Raw genomic sequence first — 17,941 nt, 5'->3', positions numbered from 1 at the left:
GACACCATGTTTCTTGTGCATGTTCATTTTGGATGGGCAACAGAACCTGTGAAATGAGATCTCCAGAAGTTGCTTCCTGGTCAGCCCAACTTTCCAGGCCCTGTCACCCGCCCTGATAATCAGCACTGGTATGCCTTTAGCCCAGTGTTACCAGGAGAAGTTTTCCACTGGTACAGTCAAACCTCTCTCACCCAAACCCAGATTACCTACTTATTCCAAATGTCATTTAGGTGCTTCTAGTTTCTTTAAGAAAACTAGGTAAAATTGAAACAGTTTTTGTACAAAGTAAACATTATTGCTTTGATTGGGAAACCACCACTATATTTACTATAATTACAGTGACTTCATCTGATTAAGAAAGAAATTTTTTACAGTGAGGATAATCAATAACTGGAACAACTGCCCCCAGGGACGTGGTGGCGTCCCCATCACTGGAGGTTTTCAAGATGCAGTTGGACAGGGTGCCGGATAACCTCATCCTGGCTTCCTTTCCCATGAAAGGTTGGACCAGATGATGTTCCAATGTCCTTCGAACCTGGGTTGTTCTATGATTCTAACTATGGCATAAGAATATCAGAGATTTTCTGTTGTGACTCCCAGTGTGTTTTTCACAGAATCTGCTTAAAGAAACATAGTCATTTTGAAAATACATCTTTGGTAAAACTTTGACATGAGAAGAAACTCAATACAATTTCAGAAACTCCTCAGCTTTACATTCTGAAATGCTCTAAGACATTGGTTTGGTGACCATTATCATACAGTTAAGGAAATGGAAAAATGCAACTCACTCGTGTTTTTGCTCTTCCTTAGCTGATGCTCTAATGATGGTTTTAGCATTCTATTGACATCAGTGCAATTCTGAAATTTTTTTCTTTGTATTTCTTCAAACCATTCTCCAGTCACACCCTGCAGCCCTGTTTCAGACTTCTTTCTCTTCAGAAGTTTGCTAGAAAGAAAAAAAAAACCCACAAACCAACTTCATTTCAAGCCATTTTAGATATTACAGGCATATCATTAGGAACTCTGCTGTTCATTTAAGTATTTACAGTATATTTCTACATATAATGACTTTTTAAAAGATACAGTGGGATATGAGAAATTCACAGGAATCACAAAAAAAGTTTTAGGGACAGCTGAATTCTCCAGCTTAACAATGAGATTATGTGACCAGCTTAAGTAGATGACTCATATGCTTGCATTATTCTCTGCCTCGAAGAAGTGGATCCTTGCAAAAATGAGGTAATAATTCATAAGCATTCTAAAACTAATTGCAAGTAAGATGAAGTTCAGCCAATAATCAAATTAGAATAAATAATACTCTAACAAAGCAATTCCTGAAATATTTATTCACTCATTTAAGCAGAAGCAATAACAATATTATTCTGATTTTCAAGAGGAAGCTCACTGAGGCCCTGAGGGTGAGGTGCCCACCACGCATTTTCTATGTAAAGGAGAATAATAAGAGAATTCAGCTAATACGTATTCATGCAACACGTTAAACTAGTTTATCACATTTTCCTCTTTCCTTGCTGCATAGTGATTCTGCCTGTGCTTAATATGTATGGAAGGAACTAATAATGAACAAAAATATATTAATTCGCCACGCAGAGGCGAGGCCTGACCAAGCTACACACATGCGGCTGCAACTGAAGAAGCTGTTTTTAGTGGCAAGTCCAGGTATTATAGACCAGGAGGTCACAGGAATGAATTGTTTATCTGGACATAAAAGAACAGGCACAGTTACAAAGGAGTTGGAATAGTGCAACGGACATGCAAAGTTACTTGCTTCCAAATTACATTGCACAAGTGCCTGAAGTGCAGATGCAAACGCAGCAAATCCATGCCCCAGCCCATTCGGATGGCAATAATTCGCACGTAGCATGGAGATGTAATATCAATGTTTGAGCAAGGCTTTCATGTAAATCTTCCACTCTAATTGTTGGTAAAACTCATGTCTAGGAATACAGATATTCTGTGAGAACATAAATTATTTCAGTTACCAGTTTAAATAAAAACTCGTCTTCTCTGAGGCAATATTACTTCACAAAACGAAATTAAATATCTAGTCTGGAAGTGGATATATTTCCATCTGGAATTGATACAGGATATTGGCCATACTAGCACCTACTGTTCATCTGGTGACACCTGAAGAACAGAAGGGCAGGAGGGAGACATTTTTGGTAAACGAGCGAATAGTTCCCTTGAAGAAGATAGCACAAGTACTAGCCATCTGAAATAAACTTACTACAAAGGCACAAATGTTAATCATCACAGATATTAGCGCACCACGGGAGTGACTAAACACCGCACACGCCATCTGCAGTTGGAAAACAGCCTTGCAGTGATGTGAAACGGGAGGAGCCGATGAACAAAGCGCTCTCAGGCGCCAACTTCATGACCTCACTGCTGCGGCCGCAGCACAGGGGCTCCAAGCACACGGAGCCAGGCATGAGGTATGCTGGGCGTGGCTGCCATCACAGCCACTGCCCGGAAAACAAGCCCACAGCAGTTCTGCTGAAGTCCCGAAAGTGCAGACCCTCTCCTACCAGCCGCCCCCGCGGCCTCTCAAAGCCCAGCCGGAACGCCCCGGCGCGTCTCCTCAGGCCGTGAGGCGACCGCCCCCCGGGGCAGCGGCGGGCCGAGGCCGCGGCGCCACCTCGCGGCGGCAGCCAGCACCGCGGCCGCGCGCCGCTTGTCCCAGGGAAGGGCTTCATCCTCCTCACCCACCGCGGGGGGAAGCTGGCACCAGTTACACACAAACATCTGTTGGCACTACATTTGCGCATTCCAGAGAGAATAGAAAACATAAAAAAAAACCCCACACTTCGGTGACATCGACCATATCGGGCAGCGCACGAACATGTCCTTCACCAAAAAATGTGCAAAAAATCTTGCACAAACACTGACATTAATATTTAAACACGGTAAAGTCTTTACCGGTCCATGCTTGGCATTATCTGCAGTGATCATCCGCGAATGTGCTGCTTCCGAATTGCGCTGTCATCCCCCACTGATGAAATAAACCCTTTAAATTGCTCGTGCACGTTTGTGTTTACACACACATGCAGGCCCGTATATCCAACCCGATACATACGTAGTTATGTGAGCACCAAATGATACGATACACAACATGTAATTGCAGTACTGCACGACTATTAAATATTGCTCATTCGCGATGACTCCCAGCCAAACCACATCACTTCCCTATGTACCTGCTCCGTCAAGTCTACGTGCCCCCTCATGATACTAATGAACGACAGTTGTGAACCAGAAGGAAAGCCCGTCTGGAGAAACAATTACAGCAGGAGATGGTATCTGCAGTCAGTATTGCAATGAACTTGCCTTTGAGGCAGCGCTATTGTTACTTGGATTGCAAATTATGTATTGAGACACAGCTCCGTAGGAGTGTCAAAACACTAATGCCTTCTAAACCAAATGTACCAATCCTGCTTCCCTCTCTGCTCCATCCCGCCCTTCCTCCTCGTTTCTCCACAGCCGCTTTGGACACTTGGAGCCACTTCCTTTTGAGAGCAGACATCATCATTGTGACTGGGAAAAGTACCTACCTGTAAGCTGTTGCAGGATTAAAGGCAACTCCATTCCCAAGATAACTTACAGAAGACTGCTCCACAAACCGGAGCAGGCAGCAATCCTAAATGACCTCACAGGCTACACCTTGTTACCTTTTCCCATCTATTATTCTACTCAGCATCTAAACTGATGAATCACTCGGGAGCAATTTCTTTGCACTGTTTTTAAAAACATCTCTTCCTTATTGGCACAAGGATGCCCCAGTATTTCTTACACAGACATCTCCAGGGAAAAGTTAACCTAAATGCTTGTATGAGCTGGACTTTCATGTGGGTTATCCTAAATAATGTGAAAAGAGCTGTAGCCTACCCCTGCCACTTCCTGTTAGGATAATGAGCTTTAATTGCTACTGTAAGAGCAAAGGTATTTTCTCTACCATCTTCATCCTGAATACAAAGCAGAAGACAGATGTGTAACGTAGTAGAAACTGGGTTGCCAAACAGGACATCTGGGGACATCTCTGCTGTTTGCCGGAGACAGAGAACTCAATCTCACTTTTGCCAAAGGAAAAACTAGGATTCCTGTTCATTTCAGCAGAAGCAGGATTTGGCCCTACAGGACTCTTACCACACATTTCACAAGAGAATAGCCACACAGCAACCCCTGAGCATGAGGAACTGCAGCGGCTGAAGGATAAGCAGACCAGTATTTGCTCATTGGATCAAAGCTCTCAGTGTCTGAGAAGACAAGGCTGAAACGATTGCAGATAAAAACAGTGCTGAAAGCATTAGATAAAAACTACAGCAGGGCAGATAATTTGCAAAAACAGTCACCTAAAACAAGCTTATGTCTCTACTCTGTTTATATTCCGTACTTTGTCAGTGAGAAAAGACTAGACATGTTTAAAAATAGTGCCTGAAGAATTAGTTCTTTCCTAATTTTTTTGCTTCAACTTATCACCTTCCCACTGCTTTATACATTATGCTGCACTGGTGAACTGTGCATCTCGGTCACTTCTATGGCCAGTTAATTTTCTAGAAAACTTTGGCTGTTATCACAGCCACGGGTAGCTCTAAAATGCATACGCAAGAGTATTTTCTTACTTATAGTTCTTCTTCATTTTATAAAAATATTTTAAGACATAATTTCAAGTTGTCATCTTTTTTGAAAAAAACAGAGAAGTATTACCAACAACAGCAAAGACTACCACCGCTGAAGTAATTTGAAAAAATTATCCACCATTTCATATAAACATACAATAGCAATAACAACAACATTCTGGTTTCCAAGGTGCAAGGGAAGCTCCTGTTATGGGCTAATCCTACCAGGAAGAAAAATAACTATACGCAGAGCCAAGATACTCTTTCCTAGCATGTTAGACACACAATAGGTCTATTTTCTAAGGCAGTCTTCATTCTTAGTAGCTGGAATATTTTTACTTACATTAAAGCAATCTTTTATTTTTCTATCTTACTGTTTTCTGTTTGGCTAATGTCAATAAACCCAGACAGCTTTGTTATTACATGTATAACATTATGCAGAAAGAGGTGAATCAGAGAGGAAAACTGACTCCCATGTTTTGGTTGCACACACTACAAGACAATGTAAAAATATCTAACTGAAAACGCACTTATTTTTTCTTTGGCTTTTGTAATTGTAAAAATAACCATTTCTGCAGTAAATTCTCTGAAAAGTCAAGGCCTCCTCTATTTTGATGAACAAAACGTTGTATTGGCAATAATGCTTGAGTCTAACCTTCTATGTCGTTGCTAATCAACCACTCATACTTAATTTTCTTTTCCCCCATAGTACTAGTTTTCTATCCAAGTCTTCATCCTTTTCATTATTATGACTGCTGCTGTCATTTGACATTATAATGTCATATAATTGTCATATTGATTTTATAATGCACATTAACGCACTATGTTGCCTTCAGAAGACGTACTTGTCTGAGTATGTGACCAATAAAAGTAAAGATGTGTATGGGCAAAGAGGATGTGCCACAACAAGGAAGATCAGAGTGTGTTGGTTCAGTGTTTCTTCTGACCATGACCCAAATACCAATAAATGTAATGGAAGGACTTTCACCGTCCTGAACAGGCATCAGGTCAGGCTGCTGGAGAGTCACCCAGTGGTGACACCCCTGGCTGGAAAGTAATAACTGGAAATGCCAAGAAAGGTTCACCTGAAGCACAGGGAGAACACTTCACATCCCAGCACTGAACCGTATGGGATATGTTTTCAATCCCACTTTGATGGACCCATCAAGTTGCCAGCTCACAATTAGCCCTTAATATTTATATTCCAGAAATGTGCAAAACCAGGAGATGGAAGTGGGGAGAAAGTGAAAAAGAGAATTTATCTTCTCTAGTTTTTCCTCCCAGGCTGTACATTTAATAGGCAGAAGAACTTTAAACACAAAGATACCACTTCTGCAGCACATGATTCTGATACCCACCCTTTAGTATCCTTTCAAGCAGCAAGTAGGGCTACTTAAGCAAACAGTAATTGTCGTTTTGTCCCCGATTACTTTTCTGACAACAGACATCACATTCACACATTCATTAAGTCCTGTTGTGTGTGTCAGGGATACAGGCAGGGAATATGCAAGTTAAAGGCAAAACATCTTCTGTCCTTACTGAAGTTCCACCTTGATGCTCATGGGGAAAATCCTTCAATTTCCACCTCTCTTCTTTTTAATTAAAAAGTAGAAAAATCATGAGATCTAATGTTATTACTACCTCTATTTGGCAGATTTATTCTTTTCAATTAAAGCTGATCACCTCCTTTGAGATAGCCTAATACAGTGGCAATGTGTACACTAATTACACACAATGCACAAAGACAGCGAGACTATCAGCACACACAAAACATTCTCATCAGGCTCCTGCTGTGCGCTGGATACTTCTTTCCGCTCTGTAACTCACAATGCCTTTTGTGTCTACAATTTTTAACTTAAGCACCCTCTGTACCGTGGCTAAAAGTTACCTGTGTTTTTTCCCAGAACATCGTCTACCTGGACTTATCCAAAGCATTTGATACTGTCCCACACGACATCCTTGTCTCTAAACTGGAAAGACATGGTTTTGATGGATGGATCACTCGGTGGATAAGGAATTGGCTGGATGGTCGCACTCAAAGAGTTGTGGTCAACGGTTCAATGTCCACGTGGAGGCCAGTGATGAGTGGTGTTCCTCAGGGGTCAGTACTGGGGCCAGTGCTATTTAACATCTTTGTTGGAGACATGGACAGTGGGATTAAGTGCACCCTCAGCAAGTTTGCAGATGACACCAAGTTGTGAGGTGTTGTGGACACGCTGGAGGGAAGGGATGCCATCCAGAGGGACCTTGACAGGCTGGAGAGGTGGGCCTGTGAGAACCTCATGAAGTTCAACAAGGCCAAGTGCAAGGTCCTGCACGTGGGTCGGGGCAATCGCAAGCACAAGTACAGGCTGGGCAGAGAATGGATTGAGAGCAGCCCTGAGGAAAATGACTTGGGAGTGCTGGTGGATGAGAAGCTCAACATGAGCCGGCAATGTGCGCCTGCAGCCCAGAAAGCCAACCGTATCCTGGGCTGCATCAAAAGGAGCGTGGCCAGCAGGTCGAGGGAGGTGATTCTAACCCTGTACTCTGCTCTCCTGAGACCCCACCTCGAATACTGTGTTCAGCTCTGGAGTCCCCAGCACAAGAAGGACATGGAGCTGCTGGAGCAGGTCCAGAGGAGGGCCACGAAGATGATCCAAGGGCTGGAACACCTCTGCCATGAAGACAAGCTGAGAGAGTTGGGGCTGTTCAGCCTGGAGAAGAGAAGGCTCCGGGGTGATCTTATAGCAGCCTTCCAGTACTTAAACGGGGCCTACAGGAAAGCTGGAGAGGGGCTTTTCACAAGGGCGTGTAGTGACAGGACAAGGGGTAATAGATTTAAACTGAAAGAGGATAGATTTTATTTAGGTCTAAGGAAGAAATTTTTCAGTCAGAGGGTGGTGAGGCACTGGAACAGGTTTCCCAGAGAAGTTGTAGATGCCCCATCACTGAAGTGTTCAAGGCCAGGTTGGATGAGGCTTTGGGCAACCTGGTGTAGTGGAGGGTTTCCCTGCAGGGAAACCATGGCAGGGAGGTTGGAACTAGATGATCTTTAAGGTCCCTTCCAACTCTAACCATTCTATGATTCCATGATATGAATGTACTGCAGATGACTTACTGTAGCTGCTGTTTTCCTTCATGGAGTCCAACATTCCATTTCTCCTGGAAGCTTTTGTCTGTTCCCCTGGGCAAGAGCACAGACTGACACTTTCCTTTGTAACGGAGAGCTAAGAAATGTAAGGACAAGGACAAGGTTCATTCTCAGCTGACCACATAACTCCTCTCTGCTCTGGCAGCTCAGGAATCAGAAATTCTCAGCTAAAGCTTAGAAATCAGGAGCTCAATGACTGTCTTCATGAAGTTAAGTTTTTAAAGCATGGAGCATTGAAAACTGAGATCACGTGAGCTGAGGGTGATTCATCACCTATTTCAAGCTGTAACAATGCCTCAAAACACCACTTTTAACACGAAACTATTTCTTTAGCAGCTACCCTGGCTTTACAGTGAAAATTTTATTTCAGCCCTGCTGGAACAAACAGAACAGGCTGTAAGTATGTACCTTCTAACTGAGTTTACAGATACTTAGAATATGAAAGCTTTTAGTCCTTTAGGCAGCTGGTCAACAAGAGTGAATGAGGTGAAATACCACTAGTAATGTCACAACTGTCAGTGCCTCTCCAGCTCAGGCTGACTCTGCCATTTCCTCTACAGTGAGTGCAAAGGGGGAAAGCTCCATTCTGAGACTGTTTTACAGATGATTTACAGTCTCTCTACACAGGCTGCAAACGACAGGGTGTTACTTTATTATGCTGTCAATACTGACAAGCTACCTACCAACATTATATCATAATAACAAAACAAATCCATGATGCAATGGAAAGGAAGGCTACCTATCATTCTTAAAGTGTGTCACATAGCTTCTGAATGGTACTAATTAATCTCTCTAATGAGATGACTTAACAGGAATTTCCATTAGCATTAATACATGCTAATAGGTGCAATGGATGTAATTCTCCATGCAAAGACTCTGATTTGTTTGCAGGGATAGATGTAGTCTCAATTCAAAAACATTGCATGACAGGAGTAAGTTTTGGGCTCCTGAATTTCTGTCCTGGAAATCTTACACGGAAATACAGATGTATCTGTGTCACATGATGGGCTGGAAGGCTGGGGATCAGGTCTTCTTAGGTCTCTCAGTAAATCTGAAGCTAATGATTAACAGCAGACGTATTTACTCTTCCAGGGTAGAGCTTCTAGCTGATTGTGAGACCTTTTATAAATGTTGATATCATGCAAAGAGACAGCCATCTATGCAAGTAATTTACAGCTCAGCCATATATAACACATTTAACTGCCTTACAAAGAGATACAATGCAGATGCTATGCCTCATGTTACTGTATGACGTTCTTTATGCAAAATCTTTCCTAGGTAACAACTCAAGGGGAAAAACAGAAAACAGACATAGGCCAAGTGAGAACTCTGAATGAGAGGAATTGGTTTCAAATGAAGACCAAGGTCTCATCTCTGCAAGCAGGTTTGTGTATAATAACCCATTGGTCTGGACGAAGCGTTAAAATAGAGAGGCTCCAGACAGGCTTAGACATTTGTACAGAACTAAGCTTGAAGCCTAGGGCTCTCAAAATACACCTCTGCAATCTCAGATAATTGTGCAGACTCTTACACAGAGCTGAACCAAGATTCTGGTCAACAGAAGTAGGACAGAAGGTCAGAGTGTACCTGCACACAGTTTAGGTGCTGCTGTAACACTACAAAAGCCTCATTTACATTGCTTTAAATTAAGGAAAGCAGTCATGAGTCAGCTCTAAACGTTGTCAGAGTGGATGTTTTCCACCTGGAAATGCTAATGCTTATATACATGTATGTAATACACAGATCCTCTGCTATAATAGCTTAGAATCTTGTAATTTGTCACAACTCTTCCACTGGAAATACAAATATTATAGTATAATAATACTTTCAAATACAATATTTATATGTATTTTTTTTTATATATACACCTTTAAATATATATTTAAGAACACACAAGTCTAGAACGCAGCAGAGCACCCCGGCCACATTGCTGCAGCTTTGCTTGAAATCCAAAATTTGCTTGAAATCTAGAAATCCAAAGATACGTCAAGCAGAAGTATTGCAGTTCCTTGATTATTCCAACCACAAATTAAACTGTGTGTAATTCATGTGCAATAAAGTGTAAATAGACTGCATTTTCTATCATTTACTCTTAGCTTTTGTTTCATGGTTTTGATGTGTTGGGTCACAGTTAGCGTGGTACCAGGACATATACCTATTTATTTCTGAGGTAAGACTGATAAAAAGAATATAGTTTCTGGTAGGAGTTTCAAATGCAGGCACTGAAATACAGCTTATTACATTGAACAGTAATAGTTAACATAATAAATCTATTCGCAAAGAAGGATTTGAAATACTTTTCATCAGAACATTTACATGCACAAATCCTCAGGAAAAAGTCCCATTTTTTCACTACTTGCTTCAATGCATTTCTCACATGAATTATGTAAGTTTTCAGGCTGTCAGCTTGAGGGAATTAAGTAATTTCTTAATTTAAAACAAGTAGAGGAAAGGCCGAATTGAGGTCAGTCCTTAGTCTATATCGTCCTGTGTTAATGTCATGGAACACAGAAGAAAATGGAGTCTCTGTGCCCAAAGCCCAGAAGTCCATTGGGCAAAACTCGCCTTGATTTGAAGACTAGATTCAGAGAGCAAAAATTATTTTAAAGGATGATTAAATTCAGTACACATAAACCACTGATAAAAACTAAGTTTTAAATAAGAAAAGAAGATGGACACATGCAACACTTTTCAAATGCTGTCGAAACAGTATCTGATACAAACTAAGGAACATCAGCTGGAGTCTCCCCATGGAGCCCAACAGGCTTTGCTCTTAGGCATTAGCCGGTCTCTCCAAGAGCCACATCTACAGAAGGTGCAAGTGCTGCATGTCTAGATGGACTCAAGAATCTGAAGTACCTCAGGGACCAAACCCAGCAAAACTCCAGCGCCTTGGGCTTCACCACAGAAGGCATGTGCTGCAGTCGATGACAGGATGCCAAGACACAAGTAACCTGAACACCCAACTGGAGCACAGCTGTGCCATTACTGGGGGAGATATCCAGCTGCTCTGAACACGAATCAGACATGTTTCTGTGCAACACTTTTTTGACTTCCTGGCATAACCAAATTAATATTTCTGAAATATGTACAAGGACATGAAGGTGTTGGGACACAGTGTGTAGAATCTGTCAGCACCTGAAAACATTTCTGGGTCCTTCCAAGGAGCTCACTGCAGACTGATCCTCATTCCTTTCCTTACAGCAATGACAGGCAGTGCATGTTACACCTCACTGGCATTACCTTCCAGAGGCCCAGTGACTCAACCGCACATGCCACTGGAATTAAAAACAACTTTTAATAGACATACATAAGAAAGCTGAGCTAAAGTGAGAGTGACTATACTTTGCTGATGTTACCAGTGTTTCAGACAGTTCTCTTCTCCAAGCACCTCCACGACTCTTTGCTTGTGTGCTTGTTTTGACTGGGATAGAGTTCTTCATAGTAGCTAATATGGGGCCATGTTTTGGATTTGTGATGAAAACAGTGTTGATAACACAGGAATGTTTTTGCTATTGCTGAGCAGTGCTTGCACAGAGTCAAGGCCTTCTCTGCTTCTCATGGCATCTCACCAGCGAGTCAGCTGGTGGGGCACAAGAAGTTGGGAGGGGACACAGTCGGGACAGCTGACCCCAACCGACCAAAGGGATATTCCATACCATATGAGGTCATGCTCAGCATGTAAAGCTGAGGGAAGAAGGAAGGGAGTGACATTCGGAGTGATGGTGTTTGTCTTCCCAAGTAATCATTATGTGTGATGGAGCCCTGCTTTCCTGGAGATGGCTGAACACCTGCCTGCCAATGGGAAGTAGTGAATTAATTCCTTGTTTTGCTTGCATGTGTGGCTTTTGCTTTATCTGTTAAACTGTCTTTATCTCAACCCATGAGCTCTCTCACTTTTACCGTCCCCAGTCTCTCCCCACCCTACTGCAGAGGAGTGAGCAAGAGGCTGCGTGGTGCTCAGTTGCCAGCTGGGGTTAAACCACAACAGCGTGCTTAGTATGGGAAGCCCTCTCCTTCCATTCGATGGACATTTCCAATTCCCACTAATGTCTATTATTTTAGCTCTGCACTTGAATTGTAGAGGAGACAGAGGGTGTTGAGAACATAGAGACATTACTATGGGAAAGGTCAAACCTGGGACGTGCGCAGACTTCCTACGAGGTGCATCAGTCCTTAACTGGGTCACAACTCCACAGAAAAACTAGCAAAATCAGACTGTTCTGCATTAGCTGTTCCAGAGTAACTCCTGATATTGACTGTCTACTCAGTAGTTAATGCTAGCTTGTACTGCTGTGCCTGACCTATTTGTTCTTGAAGCCTGGTCAATTTATCCATCTAGACAAAGCCCCATTAATTCTACTTTTGCCATTAAGCTTGGACTTAATGTCTACCCATGGTATTAACAGTAAGCCTTGCCTTAAATCTCACCAGTTTCAACAAGTCTCTTCTTTTTTGGCAGCTCTAGTGACATCAGAAAGTGGGCTAGATAATAATAACAGTAATAATCATTATGATTTTCATTTTTCAGTATTTTGTCACTTGAAAACGCAAACATTGGTTTGAACCCTGGCACAAGGCCTGTGTTTGACCAAGCACAGGTGAAAATGCCCTGATTGTGTCCTTCCCACTCTGATGGGTTTGGCCACCCAAGGCCAGCTCGGAAAGAGCAGAGCTGGTGGCCTTGGAGAAAGCTCTTGTGAAGACAGCCAGAGGCCTCAGCAAGGGCCATCTTGTCTTCCCTGGGGAGCTGCCAGTCTGTGAGGAGCCCCTGTGACCCCAATAATGTGAATAAAGGTGAAATACATTCAGTGCACTACCGGCCAGGCTCTTCCAAACATCACACATCTCAAAAGGTGCTGCTGGGTCTCATTCTGCCACCATGCACGCTGTAGAAAAAACCCTGCTCTCAAACACGAAGAAGTGCAAAGCTTTGGAGGCAAGGACTGACCTTTCATTAACACCAAAATTAGTTGACTATGAAAAGACAAAACCAACGAGCCAGCACCAGTGCTGGTCCAGAGCCTGCTCCATAGACTTAAAACTTGTGTTACACCACAGACTTCGGTTTAGTCAGCTCAGATGCACAGGGCTGAAAACTGAAATGGAAAATGGCACATGCTGTGCCCATCTGCCCTGGCTGTTACCACCGGCTCTTCCTCAGCTCACGTGAAGCCCCAGTCCTTGGCTCCAGGCCCCACCACAAGACGGGATTATTAAAAAGCAGAGATGAGGAAAAAACTCAATATGCCACTTAACTGGTTACAGTACCCCCACTTGAACAACAGAAGTCCCAAAGGAGGATTATTTATGACAGTAATTGTTTACCAAACTGAGTAAAGGTTTTTAAATCACTGTCTTCCCTGCCATTTCTGCTTCTATTTACACTTCTTTAGCACATTAGTGCTTCAGGGCTTCAAGGACCTGTTTTCGTAAGTGTTTACAAACCACTAAACACACCGGTGGCACAGTATCAGTAGTAAATAATAGTAGTTATCTCCTCCGCAAACAAGACACAATAGAGCACTTGTGCCCCGAAACATCCCGGGTGGAGTATCTCTTATGAAAGATTTTATTAATGCTTTCTTCAGGGAGGGAGCTCCACTGGAACAACAATATACCCAAGTGGTGCTGCCCTGGTATCTTGCCTGTTTTCCTCACCCATGCAAATTATAGGTATTTTGGAGTTGATTCTAAAAATTCTTTGTAATTATAAGGAGTTGGGCCCCTAATCTACATCTCTAATGCTCAAGAAGTTATTCTTGGTCTTCGAGAGCCTACAAGAGGGTCAACAGGACTACTTCTGCAAAGAAGCCAAAATAAAGGCTGCAATGTCAGATCTCTCAAACTGTAAGCAAGACAAAATAACTGAAGCACCAAGAGGGTGCTGAGTATTTCTGCACCTCTGCAACAAATGCCTTCCAAGGTTATGAGTATGGAAAAAGAGGAAAAAAAACTTTCCCCACACAGCATTTTATCCCCACCTTCTATTGCCAGACCCATGAGAGCAAACGTCAGTCAAGGGAATACAATGAGGAATTACTTGCAACAAATGATGAACTCGGTAAATGATCTGCCGTAAGGCAGTAAGAACAGCTGTGTTCCTGTAACAAATAACTATGTCCAAATGATTTGTTGTGGAGACTGTCTAGAACAAAGTAAGGATGGGGTTAATCTTTCCCACAAGAATCATATGTTGTTAATGGGTCACCAACAGAGGAGCGGTGAGCGGTGCTGATTGTACCTCTCAATTAATTTCTTTTGCTTTTCATCTTTAAATTTGATGATGAATTAAAACAAACCTTTGCTTTGCTGCCATCTATTCTCATTGTCATAGATCTGTAAGAATAAATCTACTAAATAAAAAAAGCAAAAGCATAAACCAACCTGGAAATAAGCAAAACAAATTAAAGCAAAGGGAATGAGCGTTCCTCTCTCCTGAAAGCTCCATTTCCCTTTCCTCTTTTTTTCAGTTCCTATTCATAGACAGTGACTGATGCTCAAGATATGTTCTAGAGATGGCAATTATTTTTTTTCCGTTCTTCCTACTGAAAAGAAAAAATTCCTTACACAATACAGGCATAGTTACTTCTCGAAACATGATCTAGCAGGTAAACTGCTGTTCAGCGAGGTAGGTTCATGTCCCTGTTCAGTGGCTCAGTCTCTCAGCTATTTTCAGTGTCTCACCTGAGAGCAAAGATACCAGTATTTCTCTTTTTCTTAAGGATTAATAAACTAAAACAGCACAAGGCTATTGTATGTAGTCATTATAGGAGCATTCTATAAAACAGACCAATCTCCTAAATAAAAGTTAATAATTAAAGAATTCAGAGCTCTTCTGCCCTTTTAAATACGTTCTCTATTTATCTGTAGCTTTCCTGTCATATCTCCCAACTGTTCATTTTTTGGACAACCTGCAGATGTACCAGCTACCTGTTCCCATGCCACAAGCCCCTACCTGCTGCCTCTTTTAAGTAGCTGGCTCCGTGTATCCTGGCTCGTCTCAGCTGCCTTCTTGGGGCCTGGTGCTGTTTCAGCAGTGGAGGTGCATCTCTGCACCCAGTGCTCAGACAGTCTGAGGCATGGGAGCCCCAAAGCTGACTGGACAAGACACCTGCTTGGGCACTGTCCGCCTCTCCACACTCTGCAGAGGGAGGAGCTCTCAGAGATAAAAGGCAGCAGCTCCGCCTCTGTATCCCATAGCTTCATGCCCTACTGCTCCTGAGCCTTCCTACAGGGACTGCCAGTCCCTCTGCTAGCTGCCAGGCTCTGAAGTGTTGTCCTGAAGAGACGGGAAGCAGGCAGCCTCCCTTGCCACCCTGCCCATCAGCTTCTTGGAGAAAGGATAGAAAAGAGAAGCACCTACAGGTTTGTTAAGCCTTTGGAACCTGGGGCTCTGCATGCAAACATCTGTTGCTCACCAGCCCAGGCTGCAGCTCCAAGGATGTCATTGCATCTCCCACAACCAGGAGGAAATGGCCCACCCTTTGTAGGCAGGGTCTAAACCTTAACTAGGAAATTCAATCAATTCAACCCAGCTGGGCAATCTGGGCAATAGCCACAGTTGCAATAACCACAATTCCCTCTTTTTGTTTTACCAGTTTTTGTTTTTAAAGGAAGGTGAAGGCTTTACAGTGAGCAGAGACCCAGTCCATTCATTCCAACTCCAGCACACTTCCCTCCTTTGGGCTTGCGGCTTTACGTTCTTTACCAAAGGACTCTCACTCCAGCCCAGGCTACTCTGGCTCTGGCAAGGGAGTCATGGTCCTCAGACGTATCACATCAGGGCCACCAGTTGTTGCTCAGCAGCCCAAGCTGTAGCTCCAAGAATATCACTGCATCTCCCACAGCCAGGAGGAAATGGCCTGCCTTTTGTAGGCAGGGTCTAAACCTTAATTAGGAAATTCAATTAATTCAACCCAGCTGGGCAATCTGGGCAATAGCCACAGTTGCAATAGCCATAAACATCAGCTGTCAATTCTTTTTTAATTTCTGTCCCCAGCAGCTGCAGAACAAAGCTTGAGACAATGAGCCAGGTGCACTCTGAAGCCTTGAAACAAGAAGTCGAATAAGACCTGGAATGTTTTTATGTCATAATTTTCAAGCCTATTTCATTACGTATGGAAAGTTGACCTGTGGTATTAATAGCCGTGCCTAAAGCAAGCATTCATTGTGTCCTTATGGAAACTGAGTTGTTAGGGAGCCATCTGAACAGGATACTGCCCTCTCAACATGCTTGATTCCTTCCTATCTCTTCCTGGGCATCTAGCTGTGATTGAAATACTTGGGAGAAGAACCCTTCTTTCACAAGCAGCTGCAAAATCATCAGTTTCATTAACCAGGCTTACTAAAATAGCATTTTGTGACTTGAGTCGGACTTCTGTCTTAGTATTGCAATTATTATTACCGAACAATGCATGCATTGATATACAGACCATATATTCAATTTTTTCTCCCAAGCTAATGCTTATGATAAATGAGGTTTCCTCCAAGCTGGTATTATGAATGAGACCAGATTTGATGAACAACAAAGAATACTGAAGCTGGGTGTCACCCAAGTCCAAAACTAACGTGTATTTTTTCTTTTAAATTATTAAATACATAATTATGTTTAGTGTATATGGCAGTGAACAGTCGTGAGAGTTATACCAAAGCTGACTGTTGCTGCTTCTCTGAACGTGTTTTGTGGGAGAAGGAGTCAGGTACGGCTGGTTTGCTGTTGCTGTTCACAGGTACTGCTGAGAGGAGCCACCAGAGGGCACTGGAAAGGAGATAACAGGCAAAAAAATGCAGTCCTGGGAACCAGCGGCTCAGGGCACATCAAGAGCTCAGCTCCCTGTCAGTGGCAAGAACAAACAAAGGTCCATCAGGTCACACAGTTCATTTCTGAAGCCTGCTAAGGGAGCTGAGAAAAGGCCCACGGTACCCAGAGGATGCGCTGGGGCATCAGGAGGAACAGGGAAGGACAACATAAAGTGGGACCCACAGCTACATAAATGTGCACAATTGACTACATTAAGTCACGCATTCCCACTCCACACAAAGGCTACAGAAAGAAAGGGAGACAGAGAGGGGCTGCATAAAGCAAGTAGCCTTTTCCCAGAGGATGCCCCCGATATGCGTTTAATTTCACGAAAGCGTTGGCCGTCTGGGTGAAGAGAGATCCAGTGGTTCTATCAAGTTTCCAGTGTAGGTAAGCAGTAAGAAAAAAAAAAAAATTGTCTGGAAACAATTACGGTTCCATAGCTGAGAGCTCAATGCACTTGAAAAGGAATTTGAGGAGGTCCTTATTTCACACTGCACTGGAATACATTTGTGTTTACATAAAAATCAACTCTCCTGAACCATGGTTGTCATTTGTTGGACACAATGGGCCATGCAGGATGTCAGGATTCATATTTTGATCTCATTTCTGATTTTGTCTTTCAAAATCAACTGGTGTTAAATTTTTTTTATATAACAAACGTAGCTTGTAAAAAGAGGAAAGACTGTTCCTGCTTTTTTGATTCCAGAGTTGTATTTGGGAATAGATTTGAATTTTTCATTGATCTTTTAAGAGCTTTGCAGACAGCTATGTGCTTGCTCGTATGACATCAGCGTGTAAAAGATCGGTGCAGTCATTAGAACCTGACTTGCAGTCTGCCAGCAAATGCTTCATTCCCCCTGTCAATCCAGTCTAGATTGGTCTATACAGGGACATGCTATATTGTAAATGAAGATGGTCACTGAACAAACTTGACCAGTGAGTCCACTGGTTATTATTGACTTGCTCCCTGGCCCTGACCAGCTCCAACTAGCTCTTCCCAAAACAATGCTCAAGATCAGTTCAGGGGATAACTCATTTCAGTGACTTCATGCAAAAAACTAATATTGATGAAACTGCTTCTTCCATTCCACAGCATCTCCTATATGCCTCATTTGATGGACAACATAAATCAAATAGCTTCGAAACAACACTTTGAAAGCATCCCAGGAGTGGGCTGCCACAGTGCTCATGCATTATTGCCCTGGTTTTGTCTGGGACAGAGTTAGGTTTTTCTTTTTAGCAGCTAGAAGAGCTCTAGGTGTTTTGGATTTAGTCTGGGACTCATGAGAAGAATGTTGATAGCACACTGGTGTTTATAGTTGGCACTGAGGCCTCAAGGACTTTTCAGCTTCCTGTGTTTTGCCAGCGTGC

The 17,941-nt window shown here is 42.8% G+C and overlaps 1 protein-coding gene across 1 annotated transcript in view; it reads right to left on the bottom strand.

Moving 5' to 3' along the window:
• Positions 1-17,941, bottom strand: part of EXPH5 (exophilin 5) — a 37,344-nt gene that overhangs the window by 14,716 nt on the left and 4,687 nt on the right. The window contains exon 2 of the mRNA XM_086613539.1: positions 789-946. Within this exon, the coding sequence (XP_086469665.1) occupies positions 789-946 (158 nt within the window). The remainder of the gene's footprint in view (positions 1-788; positions 947-17,941) is intronic.

The sequence above is a fragment of the Tauraco erythrolophus genome, chromosome 1, assembly GCF_009769465.1.
Source record: "Tauraco erythrolophus isolate bTauEry1 chromosome 1, bTauEry1.pri, whole genome shotgun sequence".
Lineage (NCBI taxonomy): Eukaryota > Metazoa > Chordata > Aves > Musophagiformes > Musophagidae > Tauraco > Tauraco erythrolophus.
The sequence above is the reverse complement of the archived record's forward strand: the minus strand, read 5'-3'. Positions and strand labels throughout refer to the sequence as shown.